General features: G+C 40.2%; 1 protein-coding gene across 1 annotated transcript in view; it reads right to left on the reverse strand.

The window, feature by feature from the left end:
• The window catches only part of FAT3 (FAT atypical cadherin 3), a gene marked incomplete at its 3' end in the record, with an annotated part of 712,901 nt that overhangs the window by 95,100 nt on the left and 592,297 nt on the right, over nucleotides 1-25,504 (reverse strand). The window contains exons 10-12 of the mRNA XM_082629104.1: nucleotides 15,384-15,659; nucleotides 12,720-12,930; nucleotides 3,394-7,467 (exon numbers count right to left, since the gene is read on the reverse strand). Coding sequence (XP_082485230.1) covers nucleotides 3,394-7,467; nucleotides 12,720-12,930; nucleotides 15,384-15,659 — 4,561 coding nt within the window. The remainder of the gene's footprint in view (nucleotides 1-3,393; nucleotides 7,468-12,719; nucleotides 12,931-15,383; nucleotides 15,660-25,504) is intronic.

Raw genomic sequence — 25,504 nt, forward strand, 5'->3', positions numbered from 1 at the left:
CTGAAGGGGGAAATAATGTCACTTCAAACACGGAGGAAGACTGGACGAGACAACTGGCAAGAAGTCTGGAATCCAGTTAGGTCATCGCTGTCTCGTTTGTTTGGGCATTCACACGTATTTGTCACCTGCTCTGGGCCAGGCACTGTGCCAGGCAGTGGGGCTACAGCAGTGGACAAAAGTGACAAAAATCCCTGCTCTCTTGGTGGAGCTCACTTTCTGATGGGAAAGACTGACAATAAACAAATAAATAAGGAAAGCCTACTGCCTGCTGGCTGCTGCTTCACTGAAAAAGTGGAGCCATCTCATCTTCTTACAATGAATCTTTATAAGAACAGAGGGCAAACCCACAGTCCTGCTGGAGGGACTGAGTGAGAAGTAGTGGGACTTTGAGCGTCAGACTGCACTCTGGATATAAGGCATGGGGGGCGGGGGCAACGGGCATCCAGGGGCTCAGCAGTGTGGAACAACTGTAACCAAGCAGGACACTATGAGGCCTTCCCACAATAGACCTCCACCTGCCTTTTGTCTGTAGGAAAACTTTAATCAAAGAATAAATTCAATCAAAGAAGTGAGAAAATGCAGAAAGAAAGGAAAACAGTCAAGCAAGACAAAATAATAATACTTTAGCCATTAAACAAAGTCAAGGCCTTTATTCTTCCTCAAGGGCTATAGGTAATATTCTGAGCCATGTCCTTTGAGCTGTTTTGCAGATACTGAATCCTCCACCAGGTAGAAGAATTTAACTGTGTGCTGCCCACAAGCACGTAGACGCCAGACCGGTTGGAACCAGGAGGTTGATGAAGCTGACTCTCCATTACCTCACCACCAGCCAATCAGAATGTCCACGAGCTGATCACGCCCTGCTCCTTGAACACTAGACAACTCTTCAGTACCCTCTCCAGGGTGGGACACACAGTCTTGAGGGTAATAGCCCACAGTGGCCCCCTTTGCCTGGCAAAGCAATAAAGCAAATTCTTTCTACTGTACCCAAAACTGTCTCCAAGATTTAATCTGGCACCAGTGCACAGAGGCCACACTTTGGTAACACAACAACAGGATAAATGGATCGTACTGGGCAGACAGTGCAGAGAAGGTGAGGGCTGCACATTCCTCCAGGGCAGTGGTTCTCAACTCAACTGACAGTGGCTGTGTGCAAACCCCCGGGACATTTGTCAGCATCTAGAGACATTTCTGAATGTCACAGCAGGGGTGATGCTGGTGGCGGTGCTACTGGAATCTAGTGGATAGAAACCAGAGGTGCTGGTGATCATCCTACAATGCCACAGGAGAGACTTGTCCAGCCCTCAATGCCAATAATGTTGAGGCTGAGAAACATGCTCTGGTAAGGCACGGGGTCCTCCCTGGAAAATCACGTTCCTCTACCACTGGCTAGGATGCAATTTTACTTCAGTTGAATATGATTTCAGCATGCACAAATGTAACCTCTCTATTAAATGCTTCTGGTGCAGGCCCACACTGCTCTTTTGCGAAATAAAATGATTAATCGTCCTTTGTTCATCAGTGGCAGCACAGCCAAGTTGTGTGACATCAAGAGCAAAAGTTAAATCTAATAAAAATCAGTTGGTGGTTGGCACGGCTAATAGTAACAGTAGCTTGAAGCTACTCTGTTCTCATTACTTTGGTAAAGTCAGTGGGATGGTCCCTTAAACCATCCACTGAGAATTCAGAGACGATGTGTAAATAATTAAAGCTGAGTATTTAACCATTCTTCCAAATAGAAAAGTATCCTCAGAATGCTTAAGAAGGGCATCCCTGGTGGCACAATGGTTAAGAATTTGCCTGCCAATGCAGGGGACACGGGTTCGAGCCCTGGTCTGGGAAGATCCCACATGCTGCGGAAACTAAGCCCGCATGCCACAACTACTGAGCCTGTGCTCTAGAGCCCACGAGCCACAACTACTGGAGCCCGCATGCCTAGAGCCCGTGCTCCACAACAAGAGAAGCCACTGCAATGAGAAGCGCACAGTCTGCAATGAAGAGTAGCCCCCGCTCGCCACAACTAGAGAAAGCCCGTGTGCAGCCAAAAATAAATAAATAAAAATTTTTAAAAAACTTAAAAAAAAAGAATGCCTAAGAAGGTTTTTGTCTGAAACCGAATGCAAATAAATCAAAGTTTTTGCTTTACTCACCTTTCTTTCCTTACCACTATCACGCATGTCTTTACTGCAGAAATATACATTTCAATGAAAAAAAAAAAAACCACAATGAATGGTATCAGACAAAGCACAAATGCATTAAGACCTTTAAACAGAAAACAGCACCAAGAAAACAGTTCCATAAAGAAAAAGAGTAGTGCTGTGGAGGGGAGGTGTGGTGGTCCCGAGCAATGACACATATGCTCTTCAGTGGGTCTTATTCTGCAGTGATTAATTAACTTTCCCACTAACATACTTAAGCAGATTCTGTGCCCTGAGGGCACTCTAATTAATTCATTTTTCACTTTGAATAATGTAGTTTTTCTAAAGGGAGGCCACCTGACTACAAGTATGGATGGATTCTTTAAAATCTTTTGGCACTTTGCTTATGTTCTGCCTTTGAATGTCATGACATCAAAATGTTAGCTTTAAAACCCCCAAATAGTTTTTAGGAAGACTACTCCCACACCACCAACACTCTCCTCTTCGCAGTTTAAGGCCAGTCACCCCCAGAAAGCTATTCCTGATCAGTGACACCCCTTCTTCACTCTGACATGAGATCCTCTGCCGCTTAGAGTAATGGTGACATTTTTTTGTGCACTCTGGGTGATCTCATTTGTCTATCTTGGCTTTCCTATTGAACTGCTATTTACTATCTGGAAAGACAGAAAAGGGATCCAAGAAAATTGTGATGTTAGAAGACATACCCTTTGACTTGGAGTTATAATTTAACATTTTTCAGCAAAAGGTCAAACCATGCCCTTTGATTTGTATATGTGTGTGTTGTGTGTGTGCACGCATCTGAGCTTTTACTACCTGGAAAGACTTGTAAGTAAAGCTATTTATTTTTCTTACTGCTACAAAAAGTAGGAGAAAGGAATATACTTAAAAAAACATACATTCCCCCGCCCCCAATCAAAAAGAGCTGTTATTTTCATTTCTTCCACTGAGATATTTGGCTGGACTCTTTTTTAGATGATAAAAATTGACTCAAGGACTGGGTACCAATCTGGGTAATCTGTCATAGGCAAAACAATGAACTCCAAACTAAGGCTGAGTTAGTAACAACTAAAAAACTGACACTACTCAGATATTTTCCTCAGCCCCAGAGAGGTAAGATAACTTCTCAAACCCTCATCTCATCTTCCTTATTCTCTCCTACTCTTACCCCTCTGCCACCTTCCATCTTTCTTTAGAAAGCAGAGCACATAGTGAAAACCAAGGGTGACAGACTTACCTGTAATATGATAGCTCACTTGTCGATTGATGTCAGAAGAGTCTCTGTCCCATGTGCTGAGGACAGCTACCACCTCGCCTGGAGGGTCGCTCTCCTTCACGTTCCCTCGGTACACCTCATGGGCAAAGACCGGAGCGTTGTCATTTATATCCGTCACCCTGACAGAGACCAATGCTGTGGAAGAAAGAGAGAAGGCCTCCCCGAGGTCGGAGGCCACCACGGAGAAGGTGAACGTGGGGTCTGTCTCGTGATCCAGGTCTCTCAAGGTACTGATCCAGCCTGTGTTGCTGTCAATGTTGAACGCTTCCATCACCTTTTCAGGTTGGGAATCTGAGTGGAGGGAGTAGGTGACCTGCCCATTGGCTCCCCAGTCCATATCGATGGCCCTCACCTGCGTGAGTTTGGTGCCCACAGGCATCCCTTCCATGATGATCGTCTCATAGCTTGAAGTTTCAAAGACTGGCCTGTTGTCATTCAGATCCAGTACCTTGATGTCTACATCCACCGTGAACACAAGGTCTACCTTGTCCAGGGGTATAGTGGCTGCTACTTTGAAGTGGAAAGCTGGGCTGATCTCATGGTCAAGACGTTTGTCCAGCTTGATCGTGCCTGTTTCCTGTTCTATGATGAAGACATCTCCTTTGTTATTTTCCAGCTGCTCCCCATTAACTGTGCTGAACTTGACTTTCTGAGTGGGCAAAATCCTCAGGGTGTCCACCGTGCTCCCAATGGCTGTATCTTCTGAAATGGTGAAGGAATACTGAGACTGGGTGAAGGATGGCAAGAATGTTTCAGGGGGTAAGACGTGGATGTAGACGGGGATGAGGGAGTGCTTCACTGGAATGCCCCCATCCACTGCTTTGACAAAGAAGGACAGCACTGTGTTTTTCAGCTGGTTAAAATGGCCCTTTGTGACCATCCAGCCATTGTCAGGATCGATTTCCAGGAGGTCAGCCACCGAGACCGAGGCCTCGCTATAGAGGGAATAAGTAATCCTTGCATTTGCTCCATCGTCTGGATCCATGGCTTGAACCTGAGTGACCAGGTGACCCCGTCCGACATCTGCCCTGACGCTGGCTCTGTATTCCACTGTCGTGAACTGGGGGGCATTGTCATTTTCATCCACCACAATCACCCTCACGGTGCAGAAAGTTGTTCTCCCTCCGCCATCAAGGGCCCTCAAAAAAATACTGATGTCTCCTTCCAGAGGGTTTTCCCGGTCGAGCCTTTCTGTTGTGATGACCTGTCCATTGCCATCTATGAGGAATCGATCCTTAGCAAAGTCATTGATGATGGCGTAGCTGACCTGCCCATATGTCCCTGGATCCCCATCCGTGGCTCGAACGTGAATTACCTTTGTCCCAGCGGCTGTGTTCTCTCTCACCTCAGCTACGTAGGTGCTTTGAGAAAAGGCAGGGCTGTACAGGTTGGCCCCGAGGACGCTGATATGCACCTGGGCAGTGCTAGTGAACAGTCCATCAGAGACGGACACATTGAGACTGTACAGAGGCTCCATCCGCTGCTTCCGGTGGTTGGAGAGTGTGATGACGCCACTCTTGCTGTCCATCAGAAAGCTCGTCCGGTCATTCCCAGATAAAATGCTGTATTCCAACCTGTCAAAATCAGAGCTGTCTGCATCGGAGGCTTGCACACAAGTTACAAAATGGCCCCGGGGGGCTAATTCACTCACATATGACTCATAAATGAGCTGATTAAAGACTGGAGGGTTGTCATTTACATCCGAGATGTAGATATGAACCAGGACCTCGCTGCTCAGTGATGGGAAGCCATTATCTGTGGCTCTGACTTTCAAAGTGCAGTGTTGCACTAACTCATGGTCCAGCATCCGCGCTGTCAGGATTAAGCCACTTGCGCTGTCTATGTGAAAATAATCCGTGCTGTTGTAAGTATCCTGGACAATCTGATAATGGACCATTTTATTGTTTTCTGAGTCTGCATCCGTAGAGACAACTTGTAAAACAGGTGTCCCAATGAGAGAAGCTTCTGATAATGTTGTATTGTACGTGGGTTGATCAAAAATAGGGGGGTTGTCATTTATATCATTAAGTAGCAAGTCAACGGTGACTTCAGCCCTGGCCCCGGTAAGGGCATCACTGGCTCTTACTGTCAACTTGTAAACAGATGTAATTTCATAATCCAAAGGGCTAACGACTTTCAGGACCCCAGTGTCAAAGTCAATGTTAAATTGTTTATAAAGATCCCCATCAATAATGATGTATATGATGCCTTGGCCTTCTGGGCTGGTGGCGTTGATGCTTAGAATGGGGGTATTGACGCTGATGTCTTCGTTGATGGATGCTGTATAAAAAGGCTTATCAAACACAGGCATTGCTTTGTTGACAATAGTGATGGGAAGTTCCACGGATGTGGACAAAGAGGGTTTTCCACCATCTTTGGCTAGGATGGTGACTCCATACTCAATGTTGGACAAGTCAGAGTTGAAAGCTTCTTTTAAAATAACTTTCCCTGAATTAGGGTTAATTTCAAAGTGGCCATAGTCATCCTGTAAGAGGTAGGTCACTTCTCCATTTGCACCTTTGTCTTTGTCAATGGCTGTCACTCGGTAAATCAGGGTGCCAGGCTCAGCATCAACTTGCACAGCAGCGTAGTAGGGGAGGCCCACAAAGACTGGAGAATTGTCATTTATGTCTTCGATGTTAACCCTGACCACCACCCTTGCCACCCGCAGATGGTCTAGCTCTCGGCTGGCTTCCACAACCAGCTCATATAACTCTTGTTCTTCACGGTCAAAGGGGACTCCGGTGGTCTGAATGACACCTGAGGTAGATTTTATCTTGAACTTATTTCCTGGGTTTAAGATGCTGTATTTTAAGGGCTCATTAAGGCGATTTCCCACTGCATTGACAATAGCAACTTTGGTTATGTTCGTTTTGTTCTCTGAGATGGAGGTGGAGTAAAAGCTTTGTGTAAAGTGGAGGCCGCTGTCCATGGCTTCTTTAACCAAGATGGTGACCATGGAAGTACTATAGAACTTTCCATCAGACACCTTAACTATCAGCATGTAGTGATCTTTGGAGAGGTTGTTGTTTTTAATGGTGAGCACTCCACTATTTGAGTCAATTAAAAAATGATCCAAGCTACCTTCCATTAGGCTGTACATCAGTTCTGGGGGCACCTCAGAGTCAGGATCCGTGGCACTAACTTTCAGAACCTCCACTCCGACATAGGTAGGTAGAAGTAAGACAGTCTCAAACACAGCCTGAGTGAACACAGGTGGGTTGTCATTCACATCTGTCACTTCTATGTTGACTTCAACGGGACTCTCTGCTGTCAGCTGGGGGCTACCACTGTCTCTCACATGCACATGAAAATGGAAATGGGCGATGGTTTCATGGTCCAGGTTCGCGATTGTTCTGATTGCACCTGTGCTGGAGTCCACTGTGAAGAACTTCTTGGCCGTGGACTCAACAATCTGATACACAAGCAGAGCATTCCGATTGCTGTCGGCATCAGTGGCTCGAATCACCAGCGGGCTGTTGTGCAAGCTCCTGACGATGCTATTGATGGGGGCTGCCTCGCTTAGGCTACCCGAATATTGAGAAAAGAGAAAAACTGGCGCATTATCATTTTCATCAACAACCTGAATATTGACTGTGATGTTGGAAGCCATTCCTGCCATGTTCGTGGCCTGGACAATGAGCTGATAAGAGGAGGTATGCTCGTAATCCAGTGCCTTGCGTGTGGTGATGACTCCAGAATAGGGATTTATGGTGAAAATCCCATCAACGTTTCCATCTTTGACTTCATAAATGAGGGTGGATTGACTGATGGCAGAGATTAGAATGACTGATGTTCCAATATCAACATTTTCATTTACTTCTGCTTGGTAGTCTTTGTGAGTGAACTTGGGGTGAGAATTATCAGACATGGTGACAGAAATTCGCACAATCGCGGTGGCAGACATCGGCGGGGAACCCTGATCCGTGACTTTGACTGACAGGACAAACTGACCCATTGTTGTCATGTCTGGCTCTTTAGAAACAGTGATGATGCCCAGGACTGGTTCTATCTTAAATGTGTTCCCAGTGTTCCCTACAATAGAAAAATCAACAGGGAAATGAGTTCAAGTGGGTCTTTTTTTTTTTTTTTTTTTTTTTTTTGCGGTATACGGGCCTCTCACTGTTGTGGCCTCTCCCATTGCGGAGCACAGGCTCCGGACACGCAGGCTCAGCAGTCATGGCTCACGGGCCCAGCCGCTCTGCGGCATGTAGGATCTTCCCAAACCGGGGCACAAACCCGTATCCCCTGCATCGGCAGGCGGACTCTCAACCACTGCGCCACCAGGGAAACCCCTAACTCTTCATCTTAAGGCTACTTTACCCAACATGGCAAACAGCAATTATTCATTTTCACTTCACCTCATTCTGAAATAAAATGAGAGACTTCCCTTTTAGGGGTATTCAAAAAAGCAACTGAAATGAGTTTTCCAGTAAATTGTGAATTTCAGATCAGTATCTTCTTAATCCAGGTTAACAAGAACAACAACACAGCTCTGTGTACATTTAAACTGGGAAACAGGAGAGTTTGTAGGAAAGACTTTTCTGCTTAGGGTTTTCTTATTCCCAGACTGGGCTAGCACATGCCAATGACACTGATAAAAAGGCATTTATCCTGAAACCAGTGCCATAATTCTGTGTTCTACATTATAAGAAAGAGGGTTGTAGGGATTTCCCTGGTGGTTCAATGGTTAAGAATCCGTCTGCCAATGCAGGGGACACAGGTTCAATCCCTGGTCCGGGAAGATCCCACATGCTGCAGAGCAACTAAGTCCATGCGCCACAACTACTGAGCCTGTGCTCTAGAGCCCGTGAGCCACAACTACTGAGCCCACGTGCCACAACTACTGAAGCCTATGCACCTAGAGCCCATGCTCTGAAACAAGAGAAGCCACTGCAATGAGAAGCCCACACACCACAGCAAAGAGTAGCCCCCACTCGCCACAACTAGACAAAGTCCACATGCAGCAACGAAGAACCAACACAGCCAAAAATAAATAAATAATTTTAAAAAAATAAAAAAGGAAGAGGGTTGTAGGAATCACTTCAGAACATTATCATATAGTCATTTGGTTTAAGACTCTCCCAAAGGTAAGCTTTGCTATGTGGAATTGGTATAGTTTCATACATATCATCAAAACCAACTTCATCCCAAACACTGCTTGGTGACGGGGGTTTGTTCAGGTATGGAGGATTCTTCTCAAGTCACCATTTGCTTTGTAAGCTGTGAGAATTTCTTCTCACTCTCCTTCTATTCTTCACTCCCCTACACCCCAACACACACAGACATAAAAGTAGACACAAAATGTATAAGGCAGTTGTTCCATCTGTAACCATTCTATTTGCTCAATTTTTGAGACATTTCTGATGAAATAAGAAAGTGTTAAAAATCTGAAGCAGCACAGAAACCAAGAACTTGAGCATAATCCTTATGAAACTAAGAAACTGGCACCCCACTTTGACAAACCTGAAATGGGAAGAGCTGTGAACCATGAAACTGTGGAAAAGAGGAGGAGAGAATGGGGAACACAAAACTTGAAAAATGTAAAGAATGTGTCTCACAGGTAGTGAACACTGGGAAGCAGTATCCTTCACCATGTTATTTTTTGCTTCTCTCATGAGGCTTTCCCATGCTTCTCAAAGAACACATGCTTGTGTGTCTAGATTTTTTTACATCACAAGTTAAAAGTTTGGTTATTCAATTGTATCTGAATTTTTCTTTCTTTTTGAAGTGCTATAGTATGGCAACATACAGAGAGTTTAAATGTCTTATCATTAAGATAGGCTCCAGGATTGAGGTTGCAGTTAGATAATGTGTTTATTGAAATATACAACACATACAGCTATTTGCACACTTCTTACTACATACTTATTAACTAAACTTTTCCATGTCTGAAAACAAAAATGTGATGTTCATATAAAATCTATTTCTATAAGATGCTTGCTTATTTCTCAAGAGGGAGCAAGTCCAACAAAGAAATAAAGAATTTGAGTCTAGACCCCAAATATGAATATTAAACAAAATTATCTTTGACATCAGCATGATTTTTTACTTTGTCACCTGAACATGACCATTTTGTGGTGACAACAAGAAGGTCAATGAACTCATGAACAAACTTGCAAATTTTCTATAAATAGTACCGTGGAATTACGTGTGATTCCAATATTTGATTCATAGACCCTCACAAGGAGGCAGAAATCATTTCACTTTAGCATCTCAGGGGAGGAAAATATAGAGATACCTGAGTAATGGTCACCTTCTAGCAGTGGCAACAACATGCAACCCTGAATGATGAATGCCACATCCTTATTATGGTGTCCCATGTGGAGTTTCGAGGTGAGTCCTTTCTTACTCCAGGCTCGTACATACACAGCAAGATATATATGGCAGGGATGAAGGAAGGTCAGCTTCTGACCTTGAGTAGAGCTTCCCCACCCTGCAGTTCCATGGCTGCTGACCTGCTTGTTACCCCCTTCCTGGATGCTGTGCTCATACATCAAGTCCAAATGGGCTCTTTGCCTCTTTCCCTCTTCAATGCACTGTCCCATTTTCTTAGAATCCACTTCCTGCTTATTCTCTTCTTCTGTACTTAAATCTTTGGAAGTTAATCTCTGCTTGCTTTCTTGGAATCTATGACTTCTTATAGGCTTTTGGCAACTGGGCAAAAGCTGTGCTGACCTTACTTATCATTATTAATCTGGTATACAGCACAGTGCCTGGCACAAATAAAAGGTGATCAATAAATCTTTGTTGAATGATTGAGAGAGGTAGATCAAAAAAGATGTTTTTAAGTCTCTATCTGTATATATCTTGGGGTCCAATATGCCCCCATCCTAACTGAACACTTTCTTAGTCCTGGTCTCTCCCGTACTGCCCTGTCTCTGAGCCACTCATGAGCCACTGTTGGCACCAAACATCAAACCTGAACTAAATATAAGACTCGAAGTTCTGCACTTGAATTCCACCTCAGTCTTTCGGGTCAAAATGAAAAGGTTCAGTAGTTACTTTAGGCCAGACAGGGGATAGGAAATGTATGGCCCACCGGTAAACAGAGTAAAATCTTGCTTCTCTGAGGTTTTTGAGAGCACTTAAATAAAACATATACTTTACACCAACCTCTTGTTATTTGACTCAAAGTCCTGAACTATCTGGGATCTGTTTTTATCCTACCATGATCCGTGAAGAAACTTGACTTAAATAAAACCAGTCCAGGTCAAGTGTAGGTCTGTCTGTCCTGTAATTCTCATTAGCTTTTTTTTTTTGGTACGCGGGCCTCTCACTGCTGTGGCCTCTCCCGTCGCGGAGCACAGGCTCCGGACGCGCAGGCTCAGCGGCCATGGCTCACGGGCCCAGCCGCTCCGTGGCATGTGGGATCTTCCCGGACCGGGGCACGAACCCGTGTCCCCTGCATCGGCAGGCGGACTCTCAACCACTGCGCCACCAGGGAAGCCCCTCATTAGCTTTTTACACATCCAATCAAAGGTTATTTTTTTGAGATACCAAGCATTCCTGTGGGTTTTCTGGAAACTCGAGTTTTCTATATAAAAGATGTTTTAAGGAAATAACTTTTCCCTCTAGTTTTAGCCAACTGTTGAAGAAATGATTGAGTTCTTTCTCTATGTTCAGCACCCGGCTATAGTCTGTGGAAGCTGAAAGATAAGCAAGGCAGAATTTTCAGCTGGATGGTAAATTACTCTTAAATTACTCTGAGAACCTCCAAACTGGTTTCAAAATGTCTGGCTATCTGAGAGGAGTATATGTAGTAGCCTTCATGACAAATATAAAAAGCAAGTACACATGCAGACAAATGCTTAGAAGATGTTAAGAAAAGTAGAAATAAAACCCTATATCAAAATGATTACAATGTCATGAAACAATGTATATGCATGAATGAATTACGAGAAAAGAAAAAATACATAAGATTAGGGGAAAACTATAGAACGGACATAAAGAGTTCTTGGGTTAGGTGACATTTCCTGTGGCATTATTTAGATATATGTATTTTAAAGTTTCCCTATATTATTTGTGAAACTAAAAGAACAAGGACTGTGTAATGAAATAATTAAAATATCGTCTGATAAACAAGAGATGAAAAATAGCATTTAAAAAAAGAGTACTGTCAGGTTTTAGGCTAAAAGGAAATTCCATGGAAATCTGGAAAAGAAAGGGGTGAACTCTCTTGGGGTATCTGGCTGTTCTGAACCAACATCTTTTCTTCTTTCTTGGTATAGAGTTTAGCACAGACTCATGTAAAATGTAGGTGCCTAGTAAAGGAAATAGATTTAGATTGTCAGTAAATACAGGGGCTATTTTTAAAGAAAGTCATTGGCTTTTTTTTTCTAATATTTTTTAGTCCAGAACTGTCATTCTAGCATTCATATTTTAATTCAACCACTCACAAAAATGCTCCATATTTACATCAAGGGAAAGAAGCCTTTCCAGTGCTGGCATGAAAGGAAACAGCATTTGGCCTTATGCACAACAGACATAATGTTGCAGAATGTTTTGGGAATATGAGGCTTGAATATTCAAAAATGACAGAACAGGGGAAGGGAAAACAGAGCAGATAAAGGATATTTGTAATTTTTAGGCACACAGTCCTGCCTTTGCTTGGACATTCATCTCTTCTGTCATAAATGTTTTCTAACTGTCCAACTGCGAACCATCAGGAAACTACGGTCTTGCTTTCTAGATACTAAAATTGATTTTTTAAAAAAATCTCAAATTTAACAACATGAGAATCTGCAGTTATTTATCTGTCAGGTTAAGCAAGCACTTCAGTACCTACCAACTACTCTGCTACTCAGATCACTTCCAATGAAGTGAGTTTGTACTAAACCTAACCCTAACCCTAGGAATTTCTGAAGCCCACAGCCCACAGCTCACCTACTGACAAGTAAGCATTAACCTTTAAGATTCAATTCACCAAACTCTCTGGCAGCCCTCAAATGATGGGAGGCTTTGGTTATTTTAGTCTGAGGCCAAGGCTTGTTGACCCATCAGTAAAAGCCACCGACTTTATTACACATTCCTCTCTCTTCTCCATTCCAGAAAAATCTGAGATTGAACACAGTAAAAGGAAACTCCTTCTTCACTGTCAATGATGGAAAACATATTACTGAAATGCCAAGAACTTGATACACCATCGTTGTGCAAATAGGGCAGTTGCTTGGCCAAAAAATTCATCTGGAGACATTCCAGTGGTAACTATGTGAATTTTACATGGTGATAAATACTGCTGAGGGTCCAATGCCATGCATGACACTGCAATCTGCACCAGCTCTCACCTGCTTCTATTGTATATATGAGTTCTGCATTTTCCCCTTTGTCTTTGTCCAGAGCCGTCACTTGCAGTACAGCTGATCCCAGAGCAGCCGATTCGAACACAGATGCTTCATACAGCGGGTTGGTAAAATAAGGGCTGTGATCATTAGCATCTTCCACGTTCACAATGACTCGGGCCAAGTTTCTTCGATAAGGAAACTCCTGATCTCTGACCTTTAGGCAAAATACAAGAAGCAGTAGGACTAAAATCTTTAAGTTGCGAAGAATTCACCTGGCTGTGCCTAAAGTGAAGTCAAAATGAAATAATGCACAAAAACTGCTTGACCCTGTCCCAGGCCCAGAGTAGGTATTCAATAAGCAGTGCTATTATAAACTGAGGACACTGATTGTGAACACAGTGAGAGCTGGGGCCACGCTGTCTTTATTGCTCAGCATTACGCCTGGCCTCTGGTCTGTGTTCAGTCTGCGCTTGTAGAACTGATGTCAGGATATCACAAACACAGCACTTTCCTCTGCCCCCCCCCACCCTCCATGCCCCGGAATTTGTGTATACAGTTGCTAATGGAATGGTGGATGGAGGCCCTTGTAAAGGGGAAACTAAAATGTGGAATTAATGAATGCAATGTAGCCATTGTCATTCATTCATTCATTCATTCAACAAACATTTATTATCATCTATTATCTACCAAGTCCTGGGATTGATTCTTGTGGTTCAACGGTGGATTAGATACAGTTTCTGACCTTAAGAACCTTATAGTTGAGTGGGGAATCCAAACAAGTAAGTAGAAAGGTACAAGGCCCAGAGGTAAGTGCCAGAATATGAGTAATTAGTAAGGATGTTAGCCTGGCTTGGAAGAGGTAACAAAACCAAGTAGAAGTAGTAAAGTGCTGGGCAGGGGGGGCAGTGCGTGGCATATATTTCAGGCAAGAAGAACCAACATAAATAAAGTCCCAGAACTAAGAGAGAACACTGACCACTGGGGAGATGAACCAAATCTTAATTTTTGAAATGTGAGACCCCAGCACTGTGAAATCACCAAAGAACCTTGCCTGACTGCTTTAAAGTATTCCCTGGTTTGCATGTGGCAGAAACTTGCAACTAATCAATTCTTTAACTCTAACACATGATTTTGCTATAATTGTATGTAGCATTAATGCAATGTGTGCTTTTTGCTTGTTCAATTTTAGATCCCCTAACTTCAGAGAGATTTGAAGAAATTAGAATATATACCAAGAAAAGCTATCAAAGGGAAAGGGGTTTTCAGAAATATTACCTAAAAGGAATTGAGCAAAATGACTAAAAGGGCTTAGCTTGGAGAAAGGCAGCATAAAGGAGTTGTTTGCTCTAAATATTCAATTACATAAATGATAAATGATACAGGGTAAGTGCACTGAATTCTAAGTTTATTAAGGAAAGAATGAACAGAAATGGCTTGAAGAAATCATGAGAATAGAGTTAGTCACTGGCAGTAGATTTCTGCTCCTGAAGAGATATATGCAAAAGCTAGCCGGTGAGCGTGATGAGTTTCCCTGTCTGTAGACTGGCTTGCCCCACCCAAGGACCAAACTTGACTCTGTACTTTGGGATTATTGAAATCTAGTTCTGTTCCAATCGAATGTCCAAAGGTGCAGGGACTTTGTCTCTTTTATATCCTCGGTGCCTAGAACAGAATTTAGTATACAGTAGGTGCTTGAGAAATATCTGTTGAATGAATGAATGAATGGCCAGAGGGATGGATCTGATGAACCCTGTGTCCCTCTTCCATTCCCTGGAGTCTCATCTGGAAACCATAGCCAAAGGCATGGAACTCTAGTTTCTTCTTGCCCAAAGACTTGGAAAGGAAGAGTAGTACTTAGTGGAACAGTACTTCAGCTGCTTGGGAATTGGTAGCATCTTAGTGTATTTTAAAGCCAATCAGTACAAAGATTACATCTCTGCCATCCTACGTGGTCTTAAGGAACTCAGGGGGGCCCTGTTAGGCAGTGGCTGTACAATTGCCCATAGGGTTCTTGGATAGTTAAAGGGACAGGTTTTAGGTCTTAAACAAGGGTGTTTATTACTAATCTTTACTTCCCAATTATGTAAACTAGCCAAACTTTGTTTTAAAATGAAAGCATCTTCTACATAATTTGGAGACCCCATGAACCCAAATTCAACATTCTCTGTAGGCTTTGGTGAGTTTTGAGATCTCTTTTGTGGGCTATTTACCACTAGGTCCAATGCCAGTGCAATAAGTAATCAATCAGTTCTCTAAATGCTTCCAAGGACTGAGCATTGTACAGGTTGAATAAATGATTACCCTTGTAATTAACTTCTCAAGGAACTTCTTTTAAACGTTTGCACAAAATCTTCTGTATGCGAACCAGTACAGAAACACGGCCTGTTCCTTCTCTCTCAAATCAGGCTGTCAGCAGCCTTTACTGAGCGGCCACTGTCTGTAGAGCTCATCTAATATTTCAGTTTGGCAAACATATGGAGTCACTATCTAACAATAGTAATTCCTCACTGAACTAAAAATGCAAGAATGAATGCAACCCTGCGGTTGAAAAGACCAAATTTACTACTACTTACAAAATTCAAGGGCCTGTACATCTGAAGGCTAAGGCATGTACCTTGGATGGTCAGTGATTCTGCTAGGAGAACATATTAAGCAGTTTGGTCCTACCATTATGTTGAGTATGTGCTTGTCCTGGGCTTCGTGGTCCAGCCTCTCGGCTGTGTAGAGCACGCCAGTGCTTGGGTCAATCCGGAACTTCCTCATGCTGACAGAATCTATGCTGCTGTGGACAGTATAGCTTAGCTTGTGCTTCTCATCTCTGTCTGTGGCTTCAATCTGCAATATCTCAGTATCTGGAAGCACATCCTCGGAAATTGTCACATCGTAATTTGGCTGAGAGAATTCTGGGCCATTATCATTATTATCCAGCACTTTGATAAATACCTATAGTTAAAAGGAGACAAGAGTGATGACTAATGCCAATTTACTAATTTCTAGTAAAAGAAGCTCCCTCCTTCTCTCCTCCCTCTGTGATCCCAGCTTCTAGCAACTACTTTAATATGTAGGAAGATTCTTATGAAAGCACTCTGTAATTAGAGGTTGACGATAAACCTGTAGTTCACATTAGCAGGAACATAAACTATGAGGATCAATATTCTCACGATTAAGTGAACAGATGAGACAGCCCCTGGGGTGGGGGGGTGATAATTCTAGGAGATTATTTGAGGCACAATGTAAGAGATCACAAGGTGACCTTAGTTTGTTAAGTTCCTATTATCTTACATTCTTGTTATGTGCTTCTTATAGTAGACCTAATGTGGAGGCAGTGACAAGATAAGTAACAAAGATGCAGAGGAAAGGGAGGCGTGAATACAGAGGTGGCTCTCCTTCAGATGGGAGGTGTCTAGCAAAGAACATGGTACTAATGATAGTTAAAATATGAAGTTCCCAAGTTGTTTCAAAAAATTTCAGGCAGATTTTATAAAAGTAATAGCTTAATGAACCCTGAATATTCATCACTCAGCTTTGACAATGATCAATTCATGGCTAACCTTGTTTCATCTTTATGCCCATTCATCTCCACCTGCTCCCTCATATTAGTTTGAAGCAAGTCCCAGCCATCATATAATTTCAGTGTACATCTCTAAAAGATAGGGACTCAAAATAAACACACACATACACACAACACCACTACTGCATCTAAACAGAGAAAACAGGAATTCCTTAATGTCTTTAAATATTCAGTTGGTGTTCATACTTCTGTAATTGTTTTGTAATGAGTTATATATATTCTTGTGTACATGTGCATATATATTTTCAGTTTCTTTTAACCAGGATATGCAAATAAGGCACAGACATTGCATTTGATTGACATTTCTTTTAATTATCTTTTAATTTGTAGGTTCTCTCTCTATCTTCATTGATTTCCTTGCAACTTTTATGTTGTTTTTGTTGGCAATCAAAAAATTGAGCCATTTCCTCTTTAGTTCCCACAGTCTGAATTTTGCTTATTGTATCCCCATGGTTTTGTTCTACATGTTCCTCTGTCCCATGTATTTCTTATAACTTGGTAGTTTTATGTAGGAGACAATAAAATTCACATTCAATTTCCTTCTTTTTTTTTTTGACAAGAATCTTTCATGGGTGATATAGTATATTTCCATCTGGAGAAACATAATATCTAGTTCTCTATCTTGTTCCATGATATTAGCAGCCATTGATGATCATGATATAGATAACATTCAAAACAGTAGTGTTTTAACTCTATGATTTCTTCCTCACTTATTAGCTAGAATAGTTCTAAAAAGAAAATTCTCTTCAATTATTTGGTTACTCTGAAGTACACTTCATGTTGAAAAGAAAGGAGAATTCTTTTTCTTGATCATTTCAAAATAATGAGTTGGTTCTTCAGCTCCTCCCAAAGTGATCAATAAGGTATTTTTTTTTCAAGCATCACTATGAGCTCATGAATTTAATCACATCTGATGTGTTTCTGTCCACTGCAGTTACTATATTTATTGATGAACAAATGGTCCTTCCTTGGCCATGGGGAGCCTCTTCAAGTTGGCTTTTGCAATGTTCTGACACAACCCAAGTAGTCTTTGATAGCTTCCTTGCTTTCCAATAATTGCTGCTGGTAATTTTTTCAGGGTCATCTTGTACATTTTTTCTGCCCCAGTCTTGAATTATCCATTTCTCCAAGAAGTGTTGGTTTCTTTTTAGTTAGAAGTGGCATTTAGAGACCACAGTCTGGTGCTAGGAATGCTTATTCCTGCTAGCTTTGCTATTTTTTCAGTGGACAGAGTCAGGAAAGTGTTTTGTTTTAAACAATTATTTCATGAGTTCATATTGATACTACTAATTCAAAATTAAGTCGTCAACAACCCTGTCTATCAGTGGCCTGGCACCAGCCCTGGGACCCCCCGAATCATGTGGCCAGCTGCACTGGGATCCAACCCCATCCACTGTGGGACAGCAGCCACTGCATGTGGCAGGGCCTGGCAGCCAAGTGAGCTGAGAGCCTACCAGCACATCAACAGTAGATGACCTTGCCACAACAAAAGACCCCATGCAGCCCACATAGGATGCACCACTAGAACATATAGCCCTGGTGACAAGAGGGTAGTGTGCAGCTGGGCTCTACGGGATGTCTCCTACACAAGGCTATTTCTCCAAGACCAGGAAACATAACTTAACTACCTAATACATAAAACAAACACAGAAAATAAGGTAAAATGAGGAGACAGAGTAATATGTCCTAAATGAAAGAACAAGACCAAACCCCAGAAGAAGAACTAAGCATAGGGCAGATGTGCAATCTACCCCCATAGAATTTAAGAGGATGATCATAAAGATGCTTAACGAGCTTGGGGAAAGAATGGATGAGCAGAGTCATAAGTTTTAACAAAGAGTTAGAAAATATAAAGAAAAACCAAACAGAGCTGAGGAACATGATAACTGAAGTAAAAAAATACTCTAGAAGAAGTCAACGGTAGATTAGATGATACAGAGTAAAGGATCAGTGAACTAGAAGACAGAGTAGTGGAAATCCCAAGCTTAACAGAAAAAAAAAAAAAGAATTAAAAAAATGAGAATAATTTAAGAGACCTCTAGGCCAACATCAAGCACACTAACAAGCACACTAAAGGTCCCAGAAGGAGAATAGAGAGAGAAAGGGGCAGAGAGCATACTTGAAGATATACTAGCTGAAAATTTTCCTAACCTGGGAAAGGAAACAGACATCCAGGCCCAGGAAGTAAAGAGAGTCCACACCAAGACAAATAATAATAAAAATGTCAAAAATTAAAGATACTGATCCTTTTTTTATAATTTTTATTTTTTTAAATTTATTTTGTAAATATTTATTTATTTGGCTGCACGAGTCTTAGTTGCAACATGCAGGATCTTTCATTGTGGTGTATGGGCTCCAGAGCACTCAGGCTTAGTTGCCCTGTGGCATGTGGGATGTTAGATCCCTGACCAGGGATTGAACTCACATCCCCTGCATTGGAAGGCAGATTCTTAACCACTGGACCACCAGGGAAGTCCCAAGAGAGATCCTTAGAAGCAGCGAGAGAAAAGCAACTAGTTATAAACAAGGGAACTCCCATAAGACTATCAGCTGACTTTTCAGCAGAATATTTGCAGGCCAGAAGGAAATGGAATAATATATCCAAGTGCTGAAAGGGAAAAAAGCCTACATCCAAAAATAATCTATCTGGTAAGGATATCATTCAGAACTGAAGGAGAGATAAAGAGTTTTAAAGACAAGCAAAAGCTAAAGGAGTTCATCACCACTAAAACAACCTTACAGGAAATATTAAAGGGATTCCTCTAATTGGAAAAGAAAAGCCCACAAATAGAAATTTAAAAAGTTATGATGGGAAAAATCTCACTGGTAAAGGCAAAATATAGTAAAGGTAGTGGACCAAGCATTTATAAAGCTAGTAGGAAGGTGAAAAGACAAAAACAGTAAAATCATCTTTATCTACAATAAGTAGATAAGGAATACACAGAATAAAAAGATGTAAAATATGTTGTCAGAAACATAAAATGTGGGGGGAAAGGAGTAAAAATGTGGGCCTGTTAGAATGCATTTAAACTTAAGAAATCATCAACTTAAAATACATACCCATACATATTAGATGTTATATATGAATCTCATGGTAACCACAAATCAAAAACCTTTAATAGACACAAAAAATATACAGAAAATAATCCAAACACTAAAGATAGTCATCAAATCACAAGGGAAGATTGCAAGAGAATAAAAGGAACAAAGGAGAACTACAAAAACAATCAGAAAACGATTAACAAAATGACAATAAGTACATATCCATCAATAATTACTTTAAATGGAAATGGACTAAATGTTCCAACAAAAGGCATAGAGTGACTGAATAGATAAAAAAGAAAACAAGACCTACATACATGCTGCCTACAAGAGATTCATTTCAGATCTAGAGACACATACAGACTGAAAGTGAGAGAATGGGAAAAGGTACTCCATGCAAATGGAAATCAAAAGAAAGCTGGAGTAGCAATACTTAGACAAAATAGACTTTAAAACAAAGACTGTAACAAGGGACAAAGAAGGGTATTACATAATGTTAAAGGGATCAATCCAACAAGAAGATATAACAATTGTAAATATGTATTTACTCAACATAGGTGCACATAAATACATATAGCAAATATTAACAACATAAAGGGAGAAAATAACAGTAATACAATAATTGTAGGGAACTTTAACACTCCACTTATGCCAATGGACAGATCATCTAGACAGAAAATCAATAAGGAAACTTTGGCCATAAATGACACATTAACCACATGGACTTAATTTATATATATATATATATATATATATATATATATATATATATACACATACATATATATATATATATATATATATATATATATATATATATATATATATATAACATTACATTCAAAAACAGCAGAATACACATCCTTTTCAGACACACATGGAACATTCTCCAGGAGAGATCACGTGCTAGGCCACAAAACAAATCTCAATAACTTTAAGAATATTGAAATCATATCAAGCATCTTTTCCAACTACCACATTATGAGACTAGAAATCAACCACAAGAAAAAAACTGCAAAAATCACAGATGTAGAAGCTAAACAATATGCTACTAAACAACCAATGGGTCACTGAGGAAATTAAAGAAGAAATTAAAAAAATACCTGGAGACAAATGAAAATGGAAACACAATGACCCAAAATTTATGGGATGCAGCCAAAGCAATTCTAAGAGGGAAATATAATGATGTAAGCCTACCTCAGGAAACAAGAAAAACCTTTAGCCAGACTCATCAGGAAGAAAAGGGAGAGGGCCCAAATAAATAAAATTAAAAATGAAATAGATGTTACAACTGATACCACAGAAATACAAAGGATCATAAGATATTACTATGACAAATTTTATGTCAATAAAATGGAAAACCTAGAGGAAATGGGTAAATTCCTAGAAACTTATAATCTCCCAAGACTGTATCAGGAAGGTAGAAACAGATCAATTACCAGTACTGAAACTGAATCAGTAATCAAAAAATTCCCAACAAACAAAAGTCCAGGACCAGATGGCATCACAGGTGAATTCTACAAAACATTTCAAGAGTCAATATCTATTCTTCTCAAAATATTCCAGAAAATTGAAGAGGAAGGAATGCTACTGAACTCATTCTACGAGGTCAGTGGAACCCTGATACCAAAACCAGACAAAGATACCTGCCAAAAAGAAAATTAGAGGCCAATATCACTGATGAACATAGATGCAAAAATCCTCAACAAAATATTAACAAACTGAATTCAACAATACATTAAAAGGATCATACACCATAATCAAGTGGGATTTATCCCAGGGATGGAAGGATGGATGGTTCAATATCCACAAATCAGTCAGTGTGATACACCATATTAACAAATTGAAGAATAAAAATCATATGATAATCTCAGTAGATGCAGAAAAGGCTTCTGACAAAATTCAACATCGATTTACGATAAAAACTCTCAACATAGTGGGTATAGAAGGAACACACCTCAACATAATAAAGCCCATATAAAGACAAACCCACAGCCAACATCATACTTAATGGTGAAAAACTGAAAGCATTTCCTCTAAGAAAGGAACAAGACAAGGATGTCCACTCTCACCATTTTCATGCAATTGGAAATCATTTTACGTATTGGAAATCCTAGTCACAGAAATCAGACAAATTTAAAAATTCAAATTGGAAAAGAAGTACAACTGTCACTGTTTGCAGATGACATGATACTATATATAGAAAATGCTAACACCACCACCAAAAAACTATTGGAACTGATAAATAAATTCAGTAAAGTTGTAGGATACAAAATTAATATACAGAAATCTGCTGCATTTTTATACATTAATGATGAACTATCAGAAAGAGAAATTAAGAAAACAATCCAACTTACAATTGTATCAAAAAGAATAAAATACCTAGGAATAAATCTAACAAAGGAGGTAAAAGACCTGTACTCAAAACTATAAGACAATGGTGAAAGAAACTGACAATGACACAAACAGATGGAAAGATATACCATCTTCTTAGATTGAAAGAATTAATATTGTTAAAATGACCATACTACCTAAGGCAATCTACAAATTCAATGCAATCCCTATCAAAAAAATTGGCATTTTTCACAGAACTAGAACAAATAATTCTAAAATTTGTATGGAAACACAAAAGACCCCAATCTTGAGAAAGAAGAAAAAAGCTGGAGGTATCATGCTACCTGAACTATCCTACCAGCCTACATTAATCAATGAAATATGGTACTGGCACCAAAACAGAGACATAGATCAATGGAACAGAACACATAGCCCAGAAATAAACCTATGCTTATATGGTCCATTAATCTATGACAAAGGAGGCAAGAATATACAATGGTGAAAAGCCAGCCTCTTCAGTAAATTGTGTTGGAAAACCTGGACAGTTATATGCAAAAGATCAAACTGAACTACTTTCTTACACCATATGCAAAAATAAGCCAAAATGGATTAAAGACTTAAATGTAAGAGCTGAAATCATAAAACTCTTAGAAGAAAACATAGGCTTAACACTCTTTGATGTTGTGTTAGCAATATATTTTTTGAATATGTTTCTCCAGGCTATGGAAATAAAAGCCAACAAAGCCAAAAACAAAACCAAATGAAAAACTGAAAAACATTTGCATAGTGAAGGAAACTATCAATAAAACAAAAAGGCAACCTGCTGAATGGGAGAAGATATTTGCAAATGATATATCTGAAAAGGGGTTAATATGCAAAATATACGAAGAACTCATACAACTCAACATCAAAACCCCAACCTGAATAAAAATGGGCAGAGGACCTGAATGGACATTTATCCAGAGAAGAAATACAGATGGCCAAGAGACACATGAAAAGATGCTCAACATCACTAATCATCAGGGAAATGCAAATAAAAACCACAATGAGATATCACTTCACACCTGTCAGAATGGTCAAAAAGACCACAAATAACCAACGTTGATGAAGAGGCTGAGAAAAGGAAACACTCATGCACTGTTAGTAGGAATGTAAATTGATACTGCTGCTATGGAAAACAGTATGGAGGTTCCTAAAAAATTTAAAATTGAACTATCACATGATCCAGAAATCCCACTTCTGGGTATTTTTCTGAAGAAAAAAAGCACTAATTTGAAAAGACATATGTACCCTTATGTTCATGGCAGCATTATTTACTATAGCCAACATATGGAAGCAACCTAAGTGTCCATCAATAGATGAATGGATAAAGAAGGTGGTGTGTGTGTGTGTGTGTGTGTATACATACACACAGAAACACACACACAAACAATGGAATATTACTCAGCTATAAAAAAGAATGAAACCTTGCCATTTGCAACAATATGGATGGACATAGAGAGTATAATGCTAAGTGAAATAACTCAGAAAAGGACAAATACTCTATGATTTCATTTATATGTGGAATCTAAAAAACAAAGCAAATGTAACAAAACAGAAACAGACTCATAGATACAGAGAACAAATTGGTGGTTTCCAGAAGGGAGAGAAGTGGGGAAATAAGTGAAATAAGTTAAGGGGATTAAGAGGTACAACTGCCAGTTACAAAGTAAATAAGTCACAGGGATGTAATGTACAGCAAAGGGAATACAGTATAATTGATAATATTATAGTAACTTTTTATGGTGACAAATAGTAAGTAGACTTATCATGGTGATCATTTTGTAATGTATAAAAATATCGAGGCATTATGTTGCAAACCTGAAACTAATATGATATTGTAAGTCAATTACACTTCAATAAAAAACAAAACAAAAGACAATATTAAGGTACCCATCAAGGTTTTTACTTAATCTCATTCTTTTTACCTGTCTATCTTCTTTCTCCCATGATGACATTTCTCATGCTCAAGGACATCACCATAATTATTCACCTATCTGAATGTTCACATATCTGAAATACATGCCCAAGTCTCCGAATAACACCAACATTGTTATTATAATCACTTACAATTATGGTCATTCAAACTAATTTGATATTATTTTGTCTTTTTGTCCTTTGGATTTATCCCACTAGGCATATACAGTCAAATTAGTATATGTAGAGTCACTTAGAATAGTTCTTCCCTGTGCATACATGCTCCCAACTGGATACACATATATGTTCATCTGCTACCATTTACTTTCAAATTTTAGACTTGCTTTTTTAACATTTAATTTTGTTTTATATTATATGTAAAATTACCAATGTTAAATTTACAAAAAGTTATAGTCAAGCTTAGCTTCTGTATCTTTCTCTTTCATGTATTCCCTTCTTCTTCAGGTAACCGTTTTTTTTTTTTTTTTTTTTTTTAGTAATGCTACATTTTATCCATCTATTTTATTAATATTAACATACTGTATACACTCCCCTCAACAGGCTATTTCACTTAACATTATATCCGGGGTCCCCAACCCCTGGGCGGTGGACCGGTAGCAGTCCGTGGCCTGTTAGGAACCAGGGCTGCACAGTGGGAGGTGAGTGGCAGGCAAGCAAGTGAAGCTTCATCTGTTGCTCCCCATTGCTTCCCATCACTCACATTTCCACCTGAACCATTCCCCCTCCTCTCCTCGTGGAAAAAGTGTTTTCCATGAAACCGCTCCCTGGTGCCAAAAAGGTTGGGGACTGCTGCATTATATCAATAGTTCTCAACTGAGGATGAGTTTGTCTCCTGGGGTCATTTCACAATGTCGGTAGACATTTTTGGTTGTCACAGCTCGGGGGAGGGATTTTCCTAGAACCTAGTGGATAGAAGGCAGGGGAGTTGCTAAACATCCTAAAATGCACAGGATAACCCCCTGCAACAAAGAGCTATCTGACTCAAAAGGTCAATAATGTTGCTGCTTTATATCATGAAGACCATGCTACAGCAGTACAGAAATACTTTTCCATGGATAAATGTATCATAGTTAATTCAATCAGTCCTCTATTGACGTGCATTCCTATTTTTGCTCTTTGAATGACCATGCAATGAAGAGCCTTGTGCTTGTGTCTTTTCACATTTTTGCTAACATATATTTCTGTCCCTAGAATTGGGATCGCTGAATCAAAGGAGAAGTGCTTATATGGTTTTGTGAGATACTTTCCATATTCCCCTACCTATATGTTTTGATCACTTTGCCTTTCTATAGCAGTATTTAAGAATGACTGTCGGGCTTCCCTGGTGGCGCAGTGGTTGAGAGTCCGCCTGCCGATGCAGGGGACACGGGTTCGTGCCCCGATCCCGGAAGATCCCACATGCCGCGGAGCGGCTGGGCCCGTGAGCCATGGCCGCGGAGCCTGTGTGTCCGGAGCCTGTGCTCCGCAACGGGAGAGGCCACAGCAGTGAGAGGCCCGCGTACAGCAAAAAAAAAAAAAAAAAAAAAAAAAAAAGAATGACTGTCTTCCCACAGCCTTGCCAACAGAGCATGCTGTAAAACTTTTGGGTTTTTGGCCAAGCTGAGGGATGAGAAATGTCATCTCAATGTATTTTAAATTTTCCTTTCTCTTGTTATAAGTGAAGTTGAGCATCTTTTCATATGTTTAAGAACCATCTGCATTTCTTTTTCTGTTAAAACTATATCAGTTCATTCTTCTATGGGTTAGATGGTACTTTTTCCCTTTATTTTGGGAGCATGATGATACACATTGCAAATGTTTTCAGTTTTGTCATTTATCTTTATTTTGTTTATGGTAATTTTTTTTTGGCATGCAAAAGATTTTA

The sequence above is a fragment of the Mesoplodon mirus genome, assembly GCF_964341445.2.
Source record: "Mesoplodon mirus genome assembly, chromosome: 7".
Classification (NCBI taxonomy): Eukaryota; Metazoa; Chordata; class Mammalia; order Artiodactyla; family Ziphiidae; genus Mesoplodon; species Mesoplodon mirus.